Source organism: Eriocheir sinensis, chromosome 47 (genome assembly GCF_024679095.1).
Source record: "Eriocheir sinensis breed Jianghai 21 chromosome 47, ASM2467909v1, whole genome shotgun sequence".
Classification (NCBI taxonomy): Eukaryota; Metazoa; Arthropoda; class Malacostraca; order Decapoda; family Varunidae; genus Eriocheir; species Eriocheir sinensis.
The window spans coordinates 843,343-868,750 of record NC_066555.1 but is presented as its reverse complement, the minus strand read 5'-3'; the positions used below and the strand labels follow the sequence as shown (position 1 = coordinate 868,750).

General features: G+C 46.3%; 4 protein-coding genes across 5 annotated transcripts in view; all 4 read left to right on the top strand.

Moving 5' to 3' along the window:
• The window catches only part of LOC126981232 (multiple epidermal growth factor-like domains protein 6), a 36,504-nt gene extending 31,774 nt beyond the window's left edge, over positions 1 to 4,730 (top strand). For both annotated transcript variants that reach the window (XM_050832091.1, XM_050832090.1), the window contains one exon: positions 343 to 4,730. In XM_050832091.1, coding sequence (XP_050688048.1) covers positions 343 to 404 — 62 coding nt within the window. In that variant the 3' untranslated portion in view covers positions 405 to 4,730. The remainder of the gene's footprint in view (positions 1 to 342) is intronic.
• Positions 4,731 to 7,480: 2,750 nt separating this feature from the next.
• Positions 7,481 to 10,901, top strand: LOC126981231 (pre-rRNA-processing protein TSR2 homolog). The gene is made up of 5 exons (XM_050832089.1): positions 7,481 to 7,692; positions 8,852 to 8,942; positions 9,579 to 9,670; positions 9,871 to 10,014; positions 10,651 to 10,901. Exons 1-5 carry the CDS (start codon positions 7,633 to 7,635, stop codon positions 10,870 to 10,872), a joined length of 609 nt encoding a protein of 202 aa, XP_050688046.1. The 5' UTR covers positions 7,481 to 7,632; the 3' UTR covers positions 10,873 to 10,901.
• A 1,636-nt stretch (positions 10,902 to 12,537) lies between these two features.
• On the top strand, positions 12,538 to 19,838 carry LOC126981229 (cyclin-dependent kinase 10-like). The gene is made up of 9 exons (XM_050832086.1): positions 12,538 to 12,938; positions 13,642 to 13,714; positions 14,049 to 14,223; positions 14,412 to 14,514; positions 15,543 to 15,642; positions 16,029 to 16,126; positions 16,517 to 16,646; positions 17,040 to 17,258; positions 17,708 to 19,838. The coding sequence occupies exons 1-9, from the start codon at positions 12,819 to 12,821 to the stop codon at positions 17,935 to 17,937; spliced, it is 1,248 nt and encodes a 415-aa protein (XP_050688043.1). The 5' UTR covers positions 12,538 to 12,818; the 3' UTR covers positions 17,938 to 19,838.
• Positions 19,839 to 20,287: 449 nt separating this feature from the next.
• On the top strand, positions 20,288 to 24,693 carry LOC126981230 (putative cyclin-dependent serine/threonine-protein kinase DDB_G0272797/DDB_G0274007). The gene is made up of 3 exons (XM_050832088.1): positions 20,288 to 20,660; positions 21,546 to 21,725; positions 22,071 to 24,693. The coding sequence occupies exons 1-3, from the start codon at positions 20,520 to 20,522 to the stop codon at positions 22,542 to 22,544; spliced, it is 795 nt and encodes a 264-aa protein (XP_050688045.1). The 5' UTR covers positions 20,288 to 20,519; the 3' UTR covers positions 22,545 to 24,693.
• The last annotated feature ends 715 nt before the right edge of the window (positions 24,694 to 25,408 follow it).

Below are 25,408 nucleotides of genomic sequence, written 5' to 3'. Positions count from 1 at the left end.
TTCCCCCTCCCCTTCATTTCGTACCCTATCATGTGTTTAGCCTTTCCCTTCTATAAGCTCACTATTTAGCCCCATATCTCGTGTTCTAAGCGAGCCGTGATAGCGTAACTTACCCCGTTTCTACTTTATCAGTCCACACAAGTCTCCACAAGTCTATTATATAATGCTATACTTGTTCAGCCTACATGTGTCTTTCTTTCTGTACGAGATAAAAGCATATCCACTACTATTTTCCAATTGGATAGTGATAGTTTTGTAGGCTTTTTTCCGTTCATGTTTTTATCCCTGGCTGCTTCCCCTGATGTAAAATTTATGTCCACTAAACTCCCCCCCCTTCCCCAGTACCCTTCACCACCCACGCTGACCACCGGGGCCGCGCGGACATCCCGGTGGAGGACAGCTGAGCGGCGCCCGGGGGAGAAGAGCGAGGAGGCGCGAGGAGGCTGAGAACGAGGTGCCACAAGGGAGTGAAAGAGTCAAATACTGAGTGCCACGATATGGAAAGTGATACGTGAGCTCTAGCAATGTTTTGTCATGTGTTACTGGGTTTTGGCACCGCAGAGAGGAGTGCCACGCGAGGAAACAGGAAGGAGTGCCACGCTAGGGAACAGGCCGTCTACCATAGTGCCACGTGGAAGACAAGCTACCTTTTGAGTGCCACACGTCGGAGGGTTACGAGATGAAGACCAAGTTACCTGTTAGAGGGATTTTTACAGCAAGGCACCACGTTGGAACAAGAAGAGTGCCACGCTAGGGAACAGGCGGTCCACCATAGTGCCACGTGGAAAACAAGCTACCTCCTGAGTTCAGTGCCACACATCGAAAGGCTACGAGATGGAAGACTAAGTTACCTGTTAGAGGGATTTTTACAGCAAGGCACCACGTTGGAACAAGAGTGCCACGCTGAGAAACAAGTCCCCTACTGCAGTGCCACGTTTCAGGAGGTTACTATACGAGGAAAGACGCGAGATCAAGCCATGATTTGAAGCGTATCGCCTTCTGAGTGCCACATTAAAGTAGACACGCCCACACAGACCCAGTGCCACATGCTTTACTTTCTCAGGGTGCCACTTGAACACCATACAGCAGTGCCAGCGAGAGGGGCTTTTGAGTGCCATTAAAGAAAAGCTGACACCAAAAAGTAAGAGCCCCACGTAATATTATGGTCTTAAGGTGGCACTCCTAATGGTAATCTACATCTTACAAGAGTGCCAGGGATGGATCGGCAATGATACAGGTGACCCTTCAGTGCCTCACAAGTGCCTGGTAAGCATTAAGAGATTCAGGTGGAAGTTTAAGGGCTGCATGGAAGGTACAGTGCTTCAACAGTGCCAGCAGTGCCTCACATAAGGGTACCATGACACCTATAGGATTTTTACACTTCACGGAGAGGTTACAGTAGTGCCAATGGAGCTTACTGTCATTAGTAGTGCCTATACATTGCACTGATGCCTATAGATTCCAGACCCTTGCATAACAGTGCCACCAGTCATGCGAAGGTTCCTAATGCTGCTAGTCTGAGCGTGAGTGCCACATATAGGTTACAGAGGTGTGTGCAACGTTCCCAGCATCGCCTATACACAACCGACACCTCTAAGATAGTGCCTTCCATAACAGTGCCACCACAGCCTTGTAAGCCTCTCCAGGGTGCCAGTCTGATCGTGAGTGCCACTAATAGGTAACAGAGGTGCCTACAATGTTACCAGCAGCACATATAGACTACCGATACCTCTAAGATAGTGCCTGCCATAACAGTGCCACTAGAGCCTTGTAAACCTCTCCAGGGTGCCAGTACGAGAGTGCCACCTATATTCACTTACGCTTTACCTAAGTGGCGCCTGATCAGCAGTGGCGCCATGACAACAGTGCCAAAGACTCCTCGGTGCCTCGTCAGTCTCGTGATGCCAAAAAAAGAAACAGTGCCAATGATGTACTTAGAACCGACAGGAGTGACTTGGCATCCTGCTCCTTGATGCCACTACAGCACAGTGCCACGAGGACGGTAGTGCAGTGCCAAGGGGAGAAAGGAGTGCCAGAGTAGGATAAGTGACCAACCATACCGGAGTGACATGCTAAAGAACAGTGCCACAAAAAAATTATGGGCAGTGCCAAGAGAAGGAACCAGTGCCACAGTAGGATAAGTAACCTCTGACGCAGCAGTGAAAAGGAGAGCACGTGGCATGATAGAGAACAGTGCCACGGAGAATGAAGTGTAGTGCCAAGGGAAGAAAAAAGTGCATTGGATGTGAAACCTAAGAGAGAGTGATACTAAAATGAATGAGTAAAAAAATATACGAGTAAGTAAAAGAAATAAGTGAAGAAAAAAAACATGAGTAAGTAAAATATATAAGTAAGAGAAAAATCATGAGTAATAAAGAAAAAGATGAGTAAAAATGATGAATGAGAAAAAGTAAAAGACATGCGTAAAAAAAATGAGTAAGTAGAATATATAAGTAAGAGAAAAATCATGAGTAATAAAGAAAAAGATGAGTAAAAATGATGAATGAGAAAAAGTAAGAGACATGAGTAAGAAAAAAATGAGTAAGTTAGACATGAGTAAAAAAAAGTGGAAAAAACAGTGAGTTGCGTTATGGACAGTGTTATATGTGTGTGTGTGTGTGTGTGTGTGTGTGTGTGTGTGTGTGTGTGTGTGTGTGTGTGTGTGTGTGGTGTGCAGCGTTATCAAATTATCGTATTAACCACATATCGTATCTATCATCTTTATGCCTCAGACTCTCGTACCTACACAAGTAACGTGAGAAAATCAAAGTTAGTGCTAAAAACTGTTGAATATTGATGTTTTTCGTTCTTTGTTGTTATAATTATCGGTCAGGAACTACGAAAATGAAATGCGATGAGTACGATAATTTGGCAACGCTGGTGTGGTGAGGTGGTGGTGGTGGTGGTGAGGCAGTGACGTGAATACCAGCGGCACTTCCACCTATCCGTAACAGTGATATGTGGAATACAGTGCCACCCTAAGAGGAATCAATGACAATATGACGCTCGAAAAAAAAAAAAGAGGAAAAAAAGAGAAGTATCAGAAGCGTGGAAACAATGGCACTCGAAATAGACAGAAAAAAAAGAAAGAAGAAAAATTAAAAGAAAAAGATTCGGAAGCGTGAAAAAAATTACTCAAAAAAAGAAAGAAAGAAGGAAAGGAAAATGAAAAAAGGAAATGAGGAAAATAAAAAACAAAGAATCTTGACACTCGAAAAAAATAAAGAAAGAAAAAGAAAAGAAATAAGGAAAAAGAAAAAAAGAAACAGCCTCACACTACACTCTGTTCACTCTATCTTGGCATGTTAGCCCCTCCCCCTTTCCCAGTGCGTGTCTATCATTGGCCAGTCAGCAAGCAAGCCACGCCCATTCTCCAACCATACCCCGTTCACTCTAACTTGGCGAATAGCTCCTCCCCCTTCATCAGTGCTTGTCTATCATTGGTCGCTCCGCAGCCCAGCCACGCCCCCTTTCTAACTCAGGCAGCAGGTAATTGGTGGACACTGGGAAAGGTTAAATCCTATTGGTGGCTGCTGGGAAAGGTAAACAGTTATTGGTGGATGCTGGGGAAGGTTAAATCTCATTGGTGGATGCTGGGAAAGGTTAACAGTTATTGGTGGATGCTGGGAAAGGCTAACTCCTATTGGTGGTTCCTGGGGCGTTGTGGGCGTGGCTTATATGCCAATGAAATGTGAACAGACTGTAGCAACGAAATGCAAGTTAATCAAATCCAAGAAATCAAAGCAGTGCCACAAATTCACGATACTGCACTGTGTCACATGACCTGCAGTGCCACGTGTAATGAATGGGAGTGCCACCTATGTATCAGTAAGGCAGTGGCGCGTAGAAGCCGTGCCAGTGTTAGTGCCATCTAGCGGAAGAATGAGGCAACACATGAAGAGGGCCAACTGAGTGTCAACGAGTGTGTGTATGTGTTTGTGTGTGTTCATGAGAAAGTTCTGAGTGCCATATTAGCTGTGTATGTGTGTGTGTGTGTGTGTGTGTGTGTTTGTGTGTGTAAGAATTCCTAATATTTACCTCATTTTATCCTCCTTTCTTTCCTCCATCTCTTCCTATCTCCCTCTCCTCCCTCCCTTTCTTTCCTTTTCTTCCTCTCTCCATGCCCACCTTTTTCTCTCCCTTTTACATTCACCCTTTCTTCTCTTCTCTTCTTCATCTCCTGCCCTTATCATTCTCTTCTTTCTTCCCTTATTCCTCTCTTTTCCCTTTCCTATTTTCCTTCACCCTTCTTCCCTTGCCTCTTTCCTCCCTCCGTTTTCTCTCCCACTCAATTTTCCTCCCCATTCTCTTCTTTCCATACCCTCTTCATCATTTCGCCTCTCCTAACCTCCCATCTTTTTCCTCCCTCTTTTCTTTCTTCATTCTCTCCCTCCTCCCATCTTTCTTTCTTTCATCTCCCTTTTCACTTCTATCTTCTTTTGTCCTTCTCTTCTTTCGACCCTCCCTTCCTTTCTTCTTGTCTATCATTTTCTCCCTCTCCTGTTTTTACTTTCTCTCCCTCCTTCCCTCTCTCTCCCTTCCTTTCCTCCTAGTTTCTTCTCCCTTCTCTCCCTCCCTCTCTTTACATCCTCTTCTGTTTTACCGCTCCTCCACTCCCCTCCCTTCCTTCCCTCCCTCCACTCTTTCCTCCGTCTCTCCCTCATAATGTATCGCCACACTAAGTTATTACGTTGCTATGTATCCTGTACAAATAAAAAGTTACCAACCCACCTCTTGTGTTTCATTCCCATTTTCTTTAATATTTCGGGGCCCAAGCACATATATATTAGACAAGGCTTTCTTATAATGGGAGTTTTGGGCATTTCCAAGGGTAGTTTTATGACCCTTCTGGTAGTATGACGCCCTTCTTCTGTACCATGAACCCGAGCAAACATACTACTTGGCAAGGCTTTCGTAGGAGTTATGGGCATTTCCAGGAGTAGCTTTATGACCCTTCTGGTAGTATGACCCCCTTCTTCTGTACCCGAGCAAACATACCTGGCAAGGCTTTCGTAGGAGTTGTGGGCATTTCCAAGGGTAGTTTTATGACCCAGGCGGTAGTGTGACCCTTCCTCTGTACCATGAACCCAGACACACATATTTGGCAAGGCTTTCGTAGGAGTTGTGGGCATTTCCAGGGGTAGTTTTATGACCCTGGCGGTAGTGTGACCCTTCCTCTGTACCATGAACCCAGACACACATATTTGGCAAGGCTTTCGTAGGAGTTGTGGGCATTTCCAGGGGTAGTTTTATGACCCTTCTGGTAGTATGACCCCCTTCTTCTGTACCATGAAGCTAAGGAAACACTCATTTGAAAGCGATTGATCTCCCTTTTGGCCTTCGGAAAGAGGAAAAATGAGAAGAAAAAGATTCGGGAGCGTGAAAAAAATAACTCAAAAAAAATAAAGAAAGAAAAAGAAAATGAGGAAAAAAAAAACGAAGGGGGCGGAGGCGTCTGGCAATACTGCACCTCACACCTCGCCAACCTGTGAAGTCTCGGGACCATATTCTCAAACGCTTTGCGGGTTAAACATTCACATTTGAAGGGGTTTCGTATGGGTTATGGGTATTTCCAGAGGTGCTTTCATGATCCTGGTGGTAGTTGACCCTTCTGCTGTACCCCGAACGTGAACAAAACACTCCTCCACCATAATGTACACCACCAACAACAACAACAAAATCATCAGCAATAACAAGAACAATAATTACATCAACAAGAGAGGCCAAGATAACACGTAAGTAGTCAAGTAAAACAACACCGCCGCGGCAGCAACACAACACCACCCGCAGTAGTGGCGGCGGCGGACGGCCAACACGAACACGCCACCGCGGCCATGGCTGTGTCCAGGCAGGAGCAGCATGGAGGCGCGAGGAGCCGCCGCCGGGCCTCACCTCCCCAGCACCCAGGCCTAACGCTTCTTCTGCTGCCGCCGCATCTTGCCCTTGCCCCCGCGCGGGAGGAGCACCTGCCGCTGGTAGGTGTCGGCCACCTGCTGCAGCTCCCTGGCCACGTACACCAGCAGGTCGTCGTGCCGCACACCCTCCAGGCTCTGGAAGCGCCACAGGCACTGCTGAAGGCGAACCACCAAGTCTTTGTAGTTCATGAACCTCTCCAGCAGGCGGCGGCACCGCTCGGCGTAGTGCCTGGACCTGACGGCGCCGCGGCCGTCCCACCACGCCAGGCAGCAGGCCAGGCAACAAGCGGCTAGCAGGCACGCCGCCACGTACTGCTGCTCTGCCGGTGCCTCTCGCAGCCTCTCCCCAGACTGACGCGGCCGCTGCGCCTCCTCCTCCCGCCAGCGCCACGCCCCGGCCTCCTGCCGCTCCCGCTCGTACCAGCGCGACACCAAGGGCACCGCGTCCTCCTGCCGCCCAACGCCCGCCTCGGACTCCTCCGACGCCCCGTACCCCGCCCCCTGTCCCGCCTCGCCCCGCAAGGCAACGCCCTGCACCGCGGCGGACACAGTGTCGGCGCCTCCTTTAGAGTTGCGGCTGTGGCAGTGGCGGCGGCGGGGGCGGCGGAGGTGGATGTCTGGCGGCATCATGAGTGTGAACCTGTTGGCGGCGAAGAAGGAGGTGGGCGCCACCGCCGCCGCCTGCTGCTCCTCCTCGGCGGCATCTTCGGCGAGCGCCTTCCTCGGCTTGGCCAGGCGCCGCAGCAGCCGCGGCAGCGTCCTTCCTTCCCGGTCGTTCAGGTCCAGCGTCGTGCCCGCGCCCTCCAGGTAGTCAAACACGTCACGGCGAGCACGAGGCACGGCAACGGCACTAACGGCCAGCGCTGGTGCACACCACCACCACCAGCGCCAGGCGGGGCGGGGCCGCGCCGCACACGTCGCCCTGCGCACCCTCAGGCTCATCACGCGGCAGATAAACAGGCCACACAAGGAAAAAATAAATCAACCCCAGGTAATGGATGCCTAGTGGCGACACACCGGTACGGGGATGACAAGGCGTGCCGGGGCAAAGATCTTGCGGCAGAGCAAAGAGTACAAAAGCTTAATTACGTCAAACTGTCACTAGACTTATCATAACTACCCACGGAAAAAAGTAAAGTTGGCGACATACGGTGTAGCAGCGCGTGGCCTCGGTGCTCATCTCCTTGAGCCTGTGGTGGGAGGGAGCCCATCACCCCGGGACACAGGGCCAGTGTGACATCCGGGTTACCACAGTTTACCTTCCCCAGGTTTCCCAGGTACCCATTTATCGACCAGCCCGAGAGGGAGGATAAACAGCTGGGTGAGGTGCACGCCGACTCCCCGGGCCCGCGGAGTAGAAGCCAGGCACGCTGACCACTAGACCACGGAGGCGTCACACATAACCACAATTTAAAGGAAGATTATCTATATACCACCCTGCCTTTATCAATGGCTCTCTAGTTTCTGTCTCTTACGTTTAAGGTTTATCTGTGTAAATCTATGTAAATCATTTTGTGCACCGTAAAAAGAAAGAAAAGGCGCATGGCATCTGCACTGATGACGTCACGGATGTAAACAGACCCCGAGGAAAGGGAGCGAGGCGCCGCGTGGAGGGCAGCTCAACACAACACACACGCCCCTGCACCACCCCAGGACACCCTCAGGAGCCCACGAGTATCCTATTAGCCCTAGTCAGCCCCTCCGCAGCCCTCACACCATGCTGCCCACGTTCAAGAAGGCCGTGGAGGTGACGCTCTCCAACTGGCCGGCCCTGCAGGTTAGTGGGGCTCTTGGCCACGCCAGGGGGCACGGGGGCAGAGGGGGGTTAAGATTTACTCGGCGTCTCAGGTGTTTGGGGGCTGATAGTGCCGTATTACTAAACATTTCGTCGCCCAAGAACCCATATTTGACAAGGCTTTCGTAGGAGTTGTGGGCATTTCCAGGAGTAGTTGTATGACCCTGGTGCTAGAGTGACCCTTCTTCTGTACCATGAACCTAAAGAAACACTCATCAGAACCCAATTGCCCTCCTCTTTGACCTTTAGAAATAACTGATGTGAGAAGCGAGTATGTCTTTTAATACCGACCATAGAGTCTGCACTCCTCTCTGCTTGATTTATCTCACAATAATAATGACAATAAGCATCTTCAACCCCTTACGGCCACATTACTTTATCATTACAATATTGCCAGCTTTTCCATCAAAAGTATGAAAACTAAAAATTATACGTGGGTGGGCAGTTGTCATTCTGTAGTGGCCTGCCCAATCTTCTTTTTTTGTTTAACATTCTTATTTTCCTTTGTGGGGTTGGACGAGCCAATGATGTAGATAGGCACACAAAAGGAGAGTATCAAGACACCTCTCCAACTGATCTTAACCATTCTCTTTGCCACTCATCTATACGCTCTTTTATAGGGGCACTGTTCAGCGGGATTTTTTTTTTTTCAAGTATTATTTTTTCCCCTAGAGCTGCTTCCTTTACTGTAAAAAATGGAATCATGCATGTAGCACCCTTGGCCAAATAGTAGGACTCTGCAACTTCTCATCAGGCTGGTCGTGGGTTCAGTCCCTGGTGGCGAGAAGCAAAATTTCTCTCTTTCCACTCTAGAAAAATCAAGTGTTTCATGAGTTTGGTTCAGGGTCGGGAGTTTCACCTTTGTAGCAGCACTCCCTGACGTAGTTCTTCACTGTCTGGGTGTTCTTGTTTTCCTCATTTTCTTTCCTTTTTTCTCTTTACATGAAAAATGTCTGTACTGTTCCTTTTGCTTCAACATCCTTATTTTCAAACAGGTATTCCTTCCTCTTCTGCGATGCTGCAACCTTACACTTTCTGGTCTTTCTTCTGTGTATGCCGGGCACCATGATACTGAGATGTGTTTGATAATTGCCTGTTGCCAGATTTTTAACTATCTTCCTTTCCTCCTCTCTCCCGCCAGTTTGCGGTGCAGCAGCAGGCTGGTGGGGCAGAGAGCGCAGCCATCGCCGAGTGGATGGTGGGCGTCACTGAACAGTATTTCTACGACAATCGTAAGTGTTGAGATTCCATAAGTTGCTGTCGATATCTTCTAAACTAACCTCCGTGCATAAGAAAACCTCCACCCCTCCCAGAACCTCGAGATAAATATAATATGCTCAATAGACTTTCCAGTAATCACCATATGTGGTTGTTAAGCATAATGTGTACGAGTGAAAATAGAAGCACAGGTCTTCTTCCTCTCCTCCCCCCTCAGTCATTGTTAATAGGTAAGAATAAATATTTCAGTTGCTACCTCCACCCCCTTCCCTTCCCTCCCTCCCCACCCAGTCTCGGTTATGAAGTAAACATAAATATTTCGGTACCTTCCTCCACCCTATTTGCTCCCTCCCCCTCAGTCAAAGTTAATAAGATAATGTGAGTATTTTAACAACTGCCTCAATCCTGGTGTAGCTTTTTCAACAGCACCGGATGAAAAAGATGATATTTTTTATTCCATTAGCTGCACTTTCTAATCCAGCTCTCCCAACAGTTGCCTTTTCCTCTCCCACATATGATAATGAGAGTATTTCATTGTAGATAAGAGTTATGAGATAATGAAAGTATTTTAACGAGTGGCGAACACCCCCAAAAGTAGCTATTTTAACAAGTGCCAAACACCCCCCTCCCTCTCTCCACCACACACACAGAGGACCTGGAGGCCGAGGAGGTGGCGGAGTACCTGACCACCATCATGGACCAGGAACTCAACACCATGGTGGAGGACGAGTCAGACACAGAGGTGATGTAATGTGTGTTGTGCCATTTTGAAAGATGCAAAATTTAGGCTTTTTTCTCCTTTTTATATTTTAGCCACTCATCTTATTGTTACTATTAGCCTCATCTTGCATCATCTTCAGTATGAACTTTTGTACGTATAATCTCTACACTAACATGCATAAACAGTCTGCAAAGTACTCACCAGTGTCCCTCGTCCGGCAGATTGGGTCGTGTTTGTGCCGCTACTATCAGCTGTGTGTGGCCGGGAGCGACGCGCAGGTGCTGAGTGAACTCGCCAAGATCCCCACAGGCAACAAGGTGCCCGCCAGATTCCAGGACCTGAGTGAGGAGGGAAACAATGATGAGGTGAGTGGACTGGGGTCATGTTTGGCAGTTCACATTTAAACTTATCTTACTTTAAACTGTTCTATTTTGATTTCACAGTTCAGTAGGCAAACAGGGCACTGAATAAACTAGGCAGACATGTGTTTAGTGCAAGTATACATAGGTTTCATGTACGTATAGATGTAAGTTCAAAATGGAGGTTAAGTAGGTTTATGGACAGGGAAAATAGGATGAGAAACCTCATTATGAGCTTGTATCTTTGACAAACAATATGCTAAGCTACAAAAAAAGCAAGTTTCCTGGAGAAAGCCTCAGTTAGACTGGTGTAAATGCAGGTGGTCACTAGCTGAAGTCATCTACACCTGCTGGAGATATTACAAGCAGGAGGCCTTGAGGACATGTTTATCAGCCAGCAGCAGCAGCTCACATGTGCTTATATCTTAATGGCTGTGAATGCTTTGTTTTGTGTCTTGCGTTCTACCTTTTGCTATATTTTCTGCTTGACATGATTGTATTGAGCCTCAAGGAGGGATTTTGTACTTCCATGAGGATCTCAGGAATGTAACCCCCACATTTGCTGTCATGAACTAGCTTGCTTGCATTTAGGTCTACTAAGTGACCACTAAGAATTAATATTCCTTGCCATCCCCTACCCAGGCTGCCAAGCCCCCCCAGCTGGTGGACCAGCTTGGGGCAATGCAACTGGCTGAGACGTCGAATGGGGCCGAGCCACAGCAGCTGACATCAAAGCAGCAGCAGGACAAGGTTGACAGGTGGTTGATGGTGCCGCGGCAGACTGAGCCACAGCAGCCCACAGAAGAGCAGCAGCAGGACATGGCCGATGGCTGGACGATGGTACAGCGGCGGAAACACAAGTGATGGAGCCTCAATAAAGGGTGTTGGTTGTGTGACGCCTTTCTCTTGAGTCCTTCGGGCCATGCACCAATGGCTTTCTCATTTTGTCATGATATACAGTATACAGCGAGAAGCCACATATTAAAGTACATCCATATCAAGTCTTCCCAACACTGCAATAGCCTTCAGTGTAGACGCCACTGATTGCTTTAAGGAACCACTCCTGATGCAGCTGACCTTCATTCTGTCATTATTTGTTGTCAAGAGGCCTTGGCAGTTTATCCTGGTGGTTTCATTTCCATTTGTTCAGTAACATTATTACAGATAATGAAGTTGTATCTAAATAGCTGCAAATGATATACCGGTAATACTCAGGTTGTTTCTCGATTGTAATGTACTGTATTAGTTATTTTAAGGTATATTATTATTTTGACCAGACAGAAGCTTTATATGAGTGTAGCAGTTGTCAGGAGCCAAGCTGCTCACCAAGTATAATTGTTATGTATACAAATACAATTGCAACATGAGCTCTGGAAAGTTTAATCTTATTAATGTAAGAATGACCACTAAATGTCAAATTAGGGAAACAAAAGTTCTAATAAAAATGCAGCACTCATAAAAGCCTGTCTTGAGTTCCTATCCTCAGCCTCAAGTAAAACAAGGAGTCTTCTGCAACAGTGTGGTCTGGGCTGTGAGCTTCATATGAGGGGAGAAATAAAGTGACAGTTTAATGAAGCTAAATATTTGTAATTCTCACATGTGCCAGAGTGAACCACCTTAAGTGTTCATTGTATTGGTGTGTGGGATTATTTGCCTTGGCTGTGTCCAGTGGCAGGTGTGGGATGTCTTTGGTATATCATCTGCCTATAGTCCAACCAAATTGGCGAGTCCGTTTGGGCGGAGGCTCCCGCGGGTCCATTTCTCCCCTCTGCTCTGCCACACAGTCCCAACACCTGTCTCTTCCTCTCATATGTAAGGTAAAGGTAACATATGATAGGAAAAAATAAGTGTTGGGACTGTGTGGCAGAGCAGAGGGGAGAAATGGACCAGCGGGAGCCTCCGCCTAAACGGACTCAACAATTTATAACATTAGAGAAGACCTCCATGAGAATGAAAGAGGAATTCATCGGACAATTTACCGTTTCACCCAACCAACGATTTTCTGATGTGGTTCATGTTTTTCGGGTGATAGATTTAGTGAACTGCACGATTTTGTACCTCATTTCCGTCGCAAATGTCTACTTTTCGAGTTATGCCTATCCCCTGCCCTAAACGATCTTGGGGACCTGTGGGAACACGGGGTTTTTGGGTGGGGGAGCACAAAATCGACTAATGCGCGTTTCAAATGTCAAAAGCCAGACTCAGGGTTGCCCATCATCATTATGGCTGTAGGTACTCATTGACATATGTTGGGATGGAGCTTTGCCTGTCTTGTTTTCCCGTCAAGAGCAACCGTTTCGAATGTCAAAAGCAAGATTCATGAGGGTTGCCCGCTTGTAACAGCAAGACCTAAGACCAAGATCCCCCAAACCTAGGCAGCGAAATAGATCTTGGAAGGAATGCGGCGTAGAAGATGTAGGGAATAGTATTTTTTCGCATGTAGTACGTAGGATACTGTCTGTTCTATAGGGGGTTTGCTTATAATTTCACAGGAGCTGCCGTTACAAAGGCCTGAGAAATCCCAAGTTACCTGTGACATCAAGATCAAGTAACAAAACACCAAACGTAAACAAACAAGCCGCGGTCTCGCTGTCACCACGCTCACGTATTGCAAGAACTAAGATAAATAAATAACCCAACGATATATAGGAAGGAAAACCAAGAAGAGAGACCTGGGAAGTGATTCAAAGCGGCAAAGGTCAAGAAATAAGATAAAAACACCTTCTATTCAAGTGCTGAGAGGTGCTGACCATGGCCTAGCGTGACGCCCCAAGCACCGCCCTAGTCAGCACCAGTGGCAGGTCAGCAGCATGTCTGAGCGCGGGGACAAGGGTGCCTCCTCCTCCTCATCATCGTCATCATCATCTCGCAAGTCCGGGCTCGTCTCCTTCCTCTCCGGCAAGCCTATTGAGATTCCTGAGAAGCACCTGGTAAAGAAACCCTGCCATTGTGTTGTGTAGTCCTCTTCTTCTTCTTCCTCTTCTTTCTCTTCTTCTCTTTCTTCGTTCTCTTCTCTTTCTTCTTCTTCTTTCTCTTCTTCTTCCTTTTCTTCTTTTTTTTTCTCTTCTTCCTCTTTTTCTTCTTCTACTTCTTCTTCTCTTTCATTTATTTTAACTTCCTTTTCTTCTTCTTCTCCTTCTTCCTATTCTTTTTTTATCTTCTTCTTCCTCTCCTTCTTCTCTTTCATTTATTTTAACTTCTTTTTCTTCTTCTTCTCCTTCTTCCTATTCTTTTTTTATCTTCTTCTTCCTCTCCTTCTTCTTCTCCTTCTACTTCTTCTTTTGACATTAATCAGTGTATTGCTTCATGGGATCTCCTCCTCTTGTTCCTCTCTTCTGCTCATTCACCCACTTTACTTTTAAATGACGTTACACTATCTCTCTTTTCTTCACTATTAATATAATGCATTGTCGCAGGCGCCGGTAATTGCGAAGTTAAGGAGTAGAGTTTGAAGATGGTTATGGTATTATTATTATCATGTAACTGTTGCCAAGTCCACTTATTTTCTTACTAATTAAACCCATTAACCTAACCTAATCTGACCAGGCCTCCTCAGCTTCCACTGCCACTATCAAGTTAGCAGAAATTATGGACAATATTAGAACTTTTGATTAATACACTGTCATATTTCAGTTTGGAAAATGCAGATTTGTCGGAGAATTCGAGAAACTAAATCGCATTGGAGAGGGAACCTATGGCGTCGTTTGTGAGTATGGAGATAGTTAGGCAAGATTGTGGCAGTAAATTGAATGTTATATATTCCCCTTTTGCTTCTCTTTTTTACTAGACAAAGAACAATTTATCTTACAATGAGCAAGTAAAAATTTCTGCTGCCATTATATGAAACACTGGAAACATCGCTTTAGAGTTTAGAATCACACAATTAATCTGATGGAGTGTTAAGCTTTAAAAAAAGTCATTGGCACAAAACTCAATAGGATAACATTTATTTTGACCACTACGGTACATCATCACCACCAACACACCCTCCCAACACCACTAACATCATCACCAACATCCAACACAAACACCATTTTCAGACCGGGCGCGGGACACCAAGACCAATGAAATTGTGGCGCTAAAGAAGATGCGGATGGAGAAGGAGAAGGACGGGATGCCGATCTCTGGGCTGCGGGAGATCATGCTGCTCCAGGCGTGCAGCCACCCCAACATTGTGTGCCTGAAGGAGGTGGTGGTGGGCCGCAGCCTGGAGAGGTAAGGGATATATATACCCAAGATTACTAATACAAGAAAAAGTTAAACAATCCCATGTGAGGTATATAATAGATCAAACTTTATGCATAAAAAATAAATAAATGTGCCTGAAGTGAGAGTGTGGGTGGAGCAAGGTGTAAAGCAATGCATGTGAGTGTGTGGCCTAAATTAGTGTGTTGTCCTGGCAGCATCTTCCTGGTGATGGAGTACTGTGAGCAGGACCTGGCCAGCCTCCTGGACAACATGCAGAAGCCCTTCCTGGAGACACACGTCAAGTGCATCATGATGCAGGCAAGTCCTGACACTTATTTCCATATAGTCCTTCAGCTTTATGCCAGCATGAATATAATGTTACATATATAATTTTTTGGGCACATACATGTATTACTAAATGAACTATGTCTAATATGGTATTCTTGCTTATCTTAACCCGGTAGCAGCGACGGGCCAAATTTGTGGCTTCATCGTGTAGCAGCGACGGGCCAAATTTGTGCCATGATATAAACCCCCCAAAATAGATGATACATAATCTGATCACAAATGCTTTGATACATATTATGAAATGGTTTGTGTGAGGGGTGATTTTTTCTCATTTTTCTCGCTTGGAGGGACCATTAAGAAACATGATCCCCGCTGCTACCGGGTTAAAAGTACTATAGTCTTTCAAATATGTCGAGGCCGGTCTGGTGTAGGCTCCCGTGGGTCCTTTCCTCCCCTCTGCTGTACCACACAGTCCCAACACCTATCTCTTCCTCTCATATGTAAGCTATAGGTAACATGTGAGGAAAAAATAGGTGTAGGGACTGTGGCAGAGCAGAGGGGAGAAATGGACCCGTGGGAGCCAACGCCCAAACGGACTCAACAATTTGGTTTCACTATAATTATATAACTAATTTATTAAGGTTGTGTAATTAGTCTTACCCTATATTTTTAAAACATGCCTCCTTAGTGTAAGGGTTAGCACACCTAGCTATAAATCTGTGGACTTAGGTTTGATCCCAGCCTGAACCATCAGCTTGTAGCCCTCCCAGCTTTTCATCTTCCTTTTTGGGATGTGGTCAGTAAATGTGCATCTGGGGAAACCTGGGTACTGTAAACTGTGGTAACCCAGATATCACACCTGGCCTTTGTCGCAGGGTAATGACTCCTTACCCATCATAGCTTAAGGACCAAGAAGATGGAGATGAGTACTGATGTAACCCACAGCTTAGTGTGTGCCCCCCACCTTTCCCTTTGCCTGTATATCTAATATAGGCTGCTATTTTTACATTGCATCTGTCTTAGTTGCCACTAACACACACCCTTCCTCCCTTCACCAGGTGTTCAAGGGCCTGACATACCTACACAAGAAAGAGATTGTGCACCGAGACGTCAAAGTGTCCAACCTTCTCCTCACCAACATGGGAACCATCAAGATTGGTGGGTCCTCGTTAACCCCAAACTGCACATATTTTTTTTGCTTTTACACCTGCATTCTTAGAAATATACAGAAGGCGAGGTCTTTCTTTGGTGAACAAGGATATCACTTAAATACATGTAGTCAGGAGATAAAATGGAAAAAAGTGGTTCACAACAGACATAACTCACATGAATAAGAATATATAACCTCGCCCCCCCCTCCCCTCATCGCCATATATGTAGACCCCCCTTCACCATCCCCCTCATTGCCCTCACTCCTCCCTTGCCTCCACTCACATAAATAAAATATACGAACTCGGCCCCTCCCCTCTTCGTCACATATATAGACATCTCCCCACCATCACCCCTCCCTCCGTGGGCCTCAGTTCTGCCTCACTCCCCCACAGCTGACTTTGGCCTGGCCCGTGAGCTGGGGTATCCCATGTCCCCCATGACGCCCCAAGTGGTCACCCTGTGGTATCGCGCCCCAGAATTGCTCTTCCAGGTGAGGCCAGTGATTTTTTGTTATTATTATGGTCATTTGTGTTTGTTTATTTATTTGGTTGATGGATTGCAGGGTGCTTGTTGGGGTAAAAATATTGACTTGGTCTATATGTGTCTTGTTTTTCTTTTTCTCACTGAATATCCATGTTACTACTCTCTCTCTCTCTCTCTCTCTCTCTCTCTCTCTCTCTCTCTGCAACACACACTTTCCATTATAACACCCAAAACACAACTACAGTACCACCAATACCAACAGCAACAACAAAAACAACATCACTACCACCACCAACATCAACAACACCATCACCACCCTCATCACTGAAACTAGCCTTCCCCAACTTCACCACCACCACCACTAACACCAATCTTCCCCCCATCCCTTGCACCCCAGACCAAGACCCAGACCTCCGGCGTGGACATGTGGGCGGCCGGCTGCATCCTGGGGGAGCTGCTCCTTCACAAGCCGCTGCTGCCTGGGAAGTCCGAGATTGACCAGATCAACCTCATCATCGACCTTCTTGGTATGGCCCCTCACTGGTGACCTTATTGAAGTTTTGTTGTTGTTTTTACTGTTATTACCTCACCTCATCAGACTCATGTCATTATCTTTACTGTAACCACCTCACCTCACTTCACTCATCTCACTGTCTTCACTGCAGTCACCTCACCTAACCTCACTGAACTCATCTTACCATATTCACTGAGCTATCACCTCACCTAACCTTACTGAACTCATCTCACTGTCTTCAATGTTACCTTCAACTTGCCTCACCTCACCTCTCACGCTATACTCATTTCACTCTCTCATATGCAGTCTGATTCTAATAATGTTTGGCACTCTAGGACCCCAGTAAGTGAGGCACCATGAGAGTCCATACCCCAGTCAACCAGTCAATCAATTCCACCCCCCCCAGGCACACCCAACGACAACATCTGGCCTGAGTTTTCACAGCTGCCGGCCATCGAGAATTTCACCCTCAAAGCGCAGCCGTACAACAACCTCAAGACACGCTTCCCGGGCCTCTCCCCCTCCGGCCAGCGCCTCCTCAACTTCCTCTTCATGTATGACCCCAAACGCCGCGCCACCGCATCTGAGTGCCTCGAGAGCTCATACTTCAAGGAGCAACCACTGCGTACGTGTTTGTGTGTGTTTTGGTGGGGTATGTTAGGTTAGGTTACCCTGGATAAAGTACATTTTTTAGCTGTGTTATTAAGCAAAAAATTAAGGAGTCAGATTTAAGACCATTACCAGCATTTCCATTCTTTCATCCCTTTCACTGGTAAACCCTGGAACAGCCTCCCTTTGTCTGTATTTCCTCCTGCCTACAACTTGAATGCTTTAAAGAAATTGACCCCTCCTGACCATTAGTTTCTACTTTCTCTTATAGGAGCAGTGTTTAATGTCCTTAATTGTAAAAAAATAACACAATACAACTTTTCTGAAGGGCAAAATTAGCTTGTCAATGAACATCCTCACAGTCTGAAGGGGGGACGACTTTCCACGAGATCAGCCTTAATAAACACAGTAATCAACGGCAGTAACCCAAAGCTTACCCCTTCTCTCCCCATCCTTCCCCTCTAGCATGTGACCCCAGGATGATGCCGACCTTCCCCCAGCACCGCAACCTCAAGCAGACCCCAGGGCAGCCCCAGTCGGCATCAGCGCTGGTGGGGGCGCCAGGGCTGGGCCAGATGTTCCCGGGCTCAGCGGTCAACCTCTACCCCCAGGAAAGGGGGATGATGGACCCGGCCGCTGCTTCTTCGGCCAAGATGGGCTACAATGACATCTTTGCCTCGCTCACACGGAGATAATGACAGGGTTTGGGGGTTGGGGGTGTCCAGCTTTTGTAGTGACTGTGGTTATTCTTTTTTTTTTTCTTGTATTTTTTCTTCTATCGCATTCTTTTTTATCTTACTTTCTCGTGGATAATTTTCTTCATTTTCACCACTCTGCTTTTTTTTCTTTATCTTTTTGTGCATATTCTTTCTTCTCTTTCATTGTTCTGTTTCTTGTGGATGTGATTTTTTTTTTTTTTTTTTTTCCATCTTTGACGCCTGCTCCTAGGAGCTCTCACTAGGGGATGGCCACAGCAGAAGAGTTTCCATCTCTCTCCATCCAGGCACTCCCTCCTTGCCTGCTCAAAGTTTCTCAAGGATCTTTCACCCCTCTCCGTGACATACTCCTGCACCCTATATCTCCACTTCACTAGAGGTCATCCTCTAGCATTCCCTCCCTCTATCTCACTCACATACACCCTCCTGGTCATCTTACTCTCCTCCATTCGCTCCATGTGGCCAAACCACTTTAAAGTCTGTCGCTTCACTTCTTCCACCACTCCACACTCCTTCCCTTCACCCCTGTGACACATTCCAAAACGCTCGTACACGCTTTCATTACTCATTCCATCCATTCTACTCACACCACAAGCACTCCTCAAATAACTCATTTCCACTGCCTGCACTCTAGACCTCTGACTCTCATTCCAGGCCCATGTTTTGCTTGCATATGTGAGGGTTGGTACTATTACTGTATTTCTCAAATCCCTCTTTACCTCCATGCTCACACTTTTGCCATTCATGATACGTCCCAAAGACCCTACCACCTTTCTTCCTTGCAATGCCCTTTCTCTTGTCTCTCTTTCTGTACCACCATCCTTACACATAACTGATCCGAGGTACTTAAACTCATTAACCACCTCCATTTCTTCACCATTCAAAATTATTTTTCATTCTTTTTCACATTCAATTCCCACTCTATATGGACATACAAAATCCACAACGTCACTTCTACTGTGCTCATAAACCATCATTTTACTTTTGTTGACATTTACTTTATATTTCTCCTTTTACAGACACTATCAAAAACACTGAATGATGACAGATGTTTATTGTTCTCTTCAGATATTTGTCTCTCCTGGTTTCTCCTACATTTCCCTCTTGGTTTTGTTTTCCTTTCTTAATTTTCTTGTGTATGTTTCTTTTTTTGTTCTCTACCTTCTGATATTTGTTTCTCATAGTTTCATCTACACTTTCATTTTCCTTTATTTCCCTCTCAGTCTTTTCTCTCCTTTCTACTTTTCTACTTATCATTGTTCTTGTCTTCCTTTTTATCCTTTCTCTTTCATCCTTTTTCCTTTCCTTCTATGCTCCTCCTCATGTTTCTCCTGCTGTTTCCCTTTCTTTCTGCTGCACATTATATTCTTCTCCTCTCCTTTTATTCCATTCTTGTCTGCTTTTCTTTCTCATTATCTCATGTTTCTTTATTCTGTCTACCGCTGTGAAGTCTCCTGTTTGCTGGCACCGAAGTAGATGTCATTAGAGATGGGTGAATCTTCTTTTTCTGATGTCTTATTGATTTTGTTCTCCCTGTTGTTACCCTTTTTTTCCCTCATAACCTCCTCCTCCTCCTCTATATATTACTTTACTATTAACTTTTTCCTCCTCCTCCTTCTCCTCTTTCTATTACTACTACAGCATTTAAGTTTTTTCCTCCTCTTATTTATCTGATCTCTTACTAACTTGTTCTCTCTACTTTTAACATTTTTTCTCATAACCTCCTCCTCCTATTTCTACTACTAAAAATACTTCAGCCTCCTCCTTATATTACTACTACTACTACTACTACTGCTACCATGACTGCGACTACTTAAGACCTGGTTGTGTATTGTGTGTATTACCTACATAAGAAGCTCAATAAAGTTGTAAGTTGATAAATAGAATATGTCAATTTCATTCCAAAACAATCAGTGTATGTTTAGAGTGACTGAGGCAGTGAAAGAGTTCTTGGAAAGTATGTGGCGTGCACAATGTAGGCAATGATATCTGGCCTCGAGTAGAATACTGTCTGTTCTGTAAATTTTATTTTCATTCACAGAAGCTGCCGATACAAAGGTCTACCTTGAGAGAAATCTCAAGTCATCTATGACATCAAGATCAAGATCTAAATCAGACACGTCACACCCGAACTCAATAAAGTATTTCAGGAAACCTACTTCCGGCATCAAATAAATCAACATACGGCAGAGAGACGACTAAAATCAAATTACATATGCAAGAGTGCGCTTGATTCCTCATAATAACCAGTAACATATATGCTTGTGAAAGCAGGAATTGGGACCCCCCAGAGCTCTTGTCCCCCCCTCCCCCTCCACCGTGTTGTTATTCTGTCAGCCTGTCACCACCGAAACGAATTAAGTAAACAGGCGAGGGCATAGCAGGAGCAGGTCATCGTCAAGCCTTAAAGTGCATTATAATAGTGTTTGGTAGCCGTCACAGGGGCGTGGAGGCTGCGGGCTGGCGGGCTGAGGGACACGTCACGATCAGCTGTGCCCGTCACCACCACCACCACCGCCGCCGCTGCCGCCACCTGCCGCACGGAGCCGCCGCTCGTCACAATGCTGCTCAAAGTCACGTTATCTCTGCTATTATCGGCCTACCTCGCCTCGGCCCAGCAGCGCGTGGCCCCGGGCGTGCCGCAGCAGCAGTACCAGCAGCAGCCTCAGCAGCCTCAGCGGGCCCAGCAACAACACTACCAGGTGAGCGCCGCGGCACACACCTGCACGACGCCGCCACGCTCAGGGCAGGCACAGGGAGGGTACGCTGCCTGTGCCTGCCATGCCGCCACACGGAGCCACGAGCACAGCACACTAGGGGCATATATGGCACAGCAGGATAGGCCTACAAGGGGCACAGCGCACGGCATAGCAGGATAGGCTTACATGAGCACAGCACACTAGGGGCACATATGGCACAGCAGGATAGGCCTACATGGAGCACAGCGCACGGCATAGCAGGATAGGCTTACATGAGCACAGCACACTAGGGACACATATGGCACAGCAGGATAGGCCTACATGGGGCACAGCTCACGCCATAGCAGGATAGGCGTACATGATCACGGCACACTAGGGGCACATATGGCACAGCAGGATAGGCCTACACATGGCATAGCAGGATAGGCCTACACTTGGCACAGCACACCAGAGGCACATATGGCATTGTAGCATAGTCAATGTGGGGTACAGCACACTGGGGGCACATCTGGCATAGCAGGATAGGCCTACACATATATGGTACAGCAGGATAGGGTTACATGAGGCATAGCAGGATAAGCCTACATAGGGTACAGCACACCAAAGACAAATAGGGCATAGCTGCAAAAGCCTACATATGGCATAGCAGGATAGGCTTACATTGGGCAGAATAGCATAGGTCTACACAGGGCACAGCAACCTCATTAATAGTACTTTTTTTTTGTGTGTGTGTGTGTGTGTGTGTGTGTGTGTGTGTGGTGAGAGGGCTAGGAAATGTGTGTCTGAACTTTGTCTCAAAATACTACAATGTTATCCAAAAGTAGTAAAGTTTCCTAGTCTCTTTAAGTGTGAGAATGTACCCTACCTCATACCAGCCCCCTCCTCCAGGCTGCTGCCCCCGGGGTGCCGCAGCAGCAGTACCAGCAGGCCCCAGGGGTCCCGCCGCAGCAGTACCAGCAACAGCAACAGCAACAGCAGTACCAGCAACAGCCACAACAGTACCAACCACAGCAGCAGCAGTTCCAGCCCCCGCCGCCACCCGCACCACCCCAGCAGCAACAGTTCCAGGTAATACACACAGACACACACACACACACACACACACACACACACACACACACACACACACACACACACACACACACACACCCATGCACACACACACACACACCATGACATGAATCAATTCACAAAAATTAAACACTATATATTAAACCCCCATTTTATTGGCTGCTGATTACCATATGCTTTATAGAGTACGGTATCCCTCTCAGCCCGATCATGTCTTACTCTTGACTTGTAACTGTAAGCCAGGTGACAAACTATTGGTTGTGGATCAGAGGATCAGGGAATAGAGTTGTAGCCTTGCTTGCTTCACCATGGTGTCTATGACTTACTCCTTCGTCCCTCCAGCAACCACCGCCACAGCAGCACGTGCCACAGCAGCATGTGCCACAGCAGCATGGCGGGGGCGGCCACCACGGCGGTGGACACAACCAGCGTGTGCTGCACAACCCTAACCTGAGCAGTGAGCGGGACCACATCAAGGACCATCTGGAGGTGCCCATCGACACAGCCACCATGTCTGACCAGGAGCTGCAGTTCCACTACTTCAAGATGCACGATGCCGACAACAACAACAAGCTGGACGGCCAGGAGCTCATCAAGTCCCTCTTCCACTGGCATGATTCTGCCAACCATGACGGCAAGACCGGCCACCCACCCCCTGAGGCCAAGCTCTTCTCTGACTCCGAGCTGGTCAACATGATCGACCCGATTCTTGACCAGGACGACAAGAACAAGGACGGCTTCATCGACTACCCAGAATTTGTCCAGGCCCAGCGCAACGCCGCCGCTGCTGCTTCAGCCACCGCCAATGTAGGATAAAGTGCCCAGGAGTGAGTGGGTGGTGTGTGTGTGTGTGTGTGTGTGTGTGTCGGTGCTCTTGTCCCTGGCCTGTGGACTGTCCAGGCTGCCTCTCTGGTGCCAAGGATTGTCTACCCTCAGTGTCATGACTCCTGGTAAATGTCTGGTGTGTGCAGGAGGGACAGGTCGGCTTCCTCACAAGCTATACACAAATCTGTATTTGGCGATGATGCACAAACCTCCTGTAGAAATCTTGGTGCATCAGAACATGTTCCAAGGTACACAAATACTCCCACATTCACTGTCTACAAAGTAATGTATAATAACAAAACTGTGATAAGTCATGAGACTCCCACACCTAAAAATCAACGCACATTTTATACGCTTTCCCTTGAGGCGGCGTCAGGACCTGTCCCCCCGAACACACTTTGTCAAGGGCTGCACCCTTGGCTCTTACTTAGGGGGATAAATTTTATTTATTGTCCTTGTGACACAGACAGACTGGGGGTGTTCATAAGTGTTCTATCAGATCTGATATTTTCCCATGGAATATTAAGGATAATTATAATATAAATCAGTGTGTTTCCATGATTCTAAAGAGGATACACTGTGTTCCAATGCTACATTGGTCATGGACAGCAGTGTCCAGCACCTGTTTACGGGCAAGTTTGTACAGTTGTATTTCTTAAGATCTTTGGGAAAATTCATAAAAGAATAATTATTTTATTTCTTATTTTGTTCAGAAAAGATCAAAAGTTACTCTCATCTCCATACTTCCTGCGTGCTTGTCATAAGATTTACTATAACAACCACCACAGCATCTGAAGCTGTTGACCCATGCTTGTATTGGAGTGGCAGGATGTGGTAAATAAGTGGATTGTCTCAAACAGACATTTTGTTGAGTAACTTCTTTCTCCCACCATGGTTTGAGTGACACACTAATGTTGGTGGATGGTTGAGGGTCCATCACTAGACACTGCCAGACATGCATTGTTGGTCCTGATGAGCGAGATTAACATTTTAGACAAAACTAAATGTTCCAAGTGTGTTAGATTCCGTCTCATGATAGAGTAATGACTTCTCATCAGATTGTGCATGTATGATAGACCCTAATGACCTGGGAGCGTTCATATGTGTGAGTGCGTTTATGTTTATATGCTCACATGTGTGTAAGTGAATATGTTTGCATGTGTGTGTGTGCAGCCCCTCTTGGGTTGTCAGAACAAACCTTCTATCGAGTCTCGTGTGGGCTGGGAGTGGCACACACCACATCGTCACGTTGCCAAGAGACTCATCACAACCTTAGGAGCTCAGTAGCAAGAGGAGAGTTGTTTCTCTCAAGCACAACAAAGCTTGGCATCTGTGAACACAAAAGTGACAAAGTTTAAAGAGATCTGTAAATCACTGTTGCTTTTAATTTAACTGCAAAATAGTGATACCTGCAATACACTGCTACACTGGCTCTGTTCTGCAGTACTGGGAATATGGATCTCTGCCTTGCATTGTCAAGTACAGATCTTTTATTATTGGTCAATTCTTGTTACATCACTACATTTCCAGTCTTCCAGCTAAAGCTTGAGATATCAGATTCTTGTCACAATCATACTAAGAGCACTGAGATGGAGGATTCTTGTCACAACCACACTAAGAGCATTGAGATGTTCGATTCTTGTCACAACCACTAAGAACATTGAGATGGAAGATTCTTGTCACAACCATACCAAGCATTTGACTGGCCGGTTTCCTTGATGCAGGCTGCCTTTTTCCAACACAGGAGCTATGAAAGTGAACATAGTGTCACGAATTATAGCGCTCAGATGTAGAAACATTCCAGCGGGTGAATGCTGTAGCTGCTTCTGTATCTAGATTTTTTGTTATTTTATATTAACTATATTGGTAAAGTTGTAAAAATGGGGCTAATATATGGGAGAGTGTGAGTGTGAAGGGTCGTAATTTATCAGGAGAACCTACAACTTAATACTTTACTAGTTATTAGTTTTACTCTATCTTCTATGTTAGTAGTTTCACTGTTTCCTGCCTGCTGCCTCTGTCACTGCTCTTCCTGTTCAGTGCTGGAGCTGTCTGTATGTGTGCGTGTCTGCCTGTAGGTGAGTTTCTGGGATGGTAACTTTTATACTTTTCTTTGGAATAAATTAAAAAAAACTTTAAAGGTTGTATTTTTCTCCATACATGTGAGTTTTAGGGAATGTAAAGATTATCTAAGTAACCTTGTAGCTAGTTAAGTCAGGAATAAAGAAGATCCCAACACACACACACACACACACACACACACACACACACACACGATAGCAAGCTCAAACCAAGAAACTGACGATTAGGTTGCCATAAAACTCATGACCTCCTTTTAATAAATATATATCCATTAAACACCCCACCACTGTTATTCATGGTAGGAAATTGCTTTATTACCACCAACTGAAGCTTCACGGGAGCCTTCACATGTGAACTTCAGTAGTTTGAAATAAAAGATAAGAGAAATAATCTCACAAGGGGGTCTTGGGGTAGATTACGATACTCTAGACTCCTCGGAAGCCGGGGTGACTTACGTTTTATGAAGTTGTTTAGGCTTTTCCTTTCTTGTGCATTCGATTTTTTTGGAAGCTTTCGTACCCGGGAAATGACAGTTCAGATACTAGATGTGCAGAGTTGGCCCAAGTCTCTGTGATGGCTACCACATCTGGTTTCTCAGTTGCAATATACGCCCTAATTTCGTCCTTTTTGGGTAATAGACTGCGTGCATTTGTGTACAAAATGGAAATGTGACTCCTGGTTTGGCCGCGTCGTGTTGTATGAGTTCGCTTGTCGGGGGCGTCGTTGGTTACACAGTTTCTTGCAAGCCGCATCGACGCTACGGTTCGGTTGAT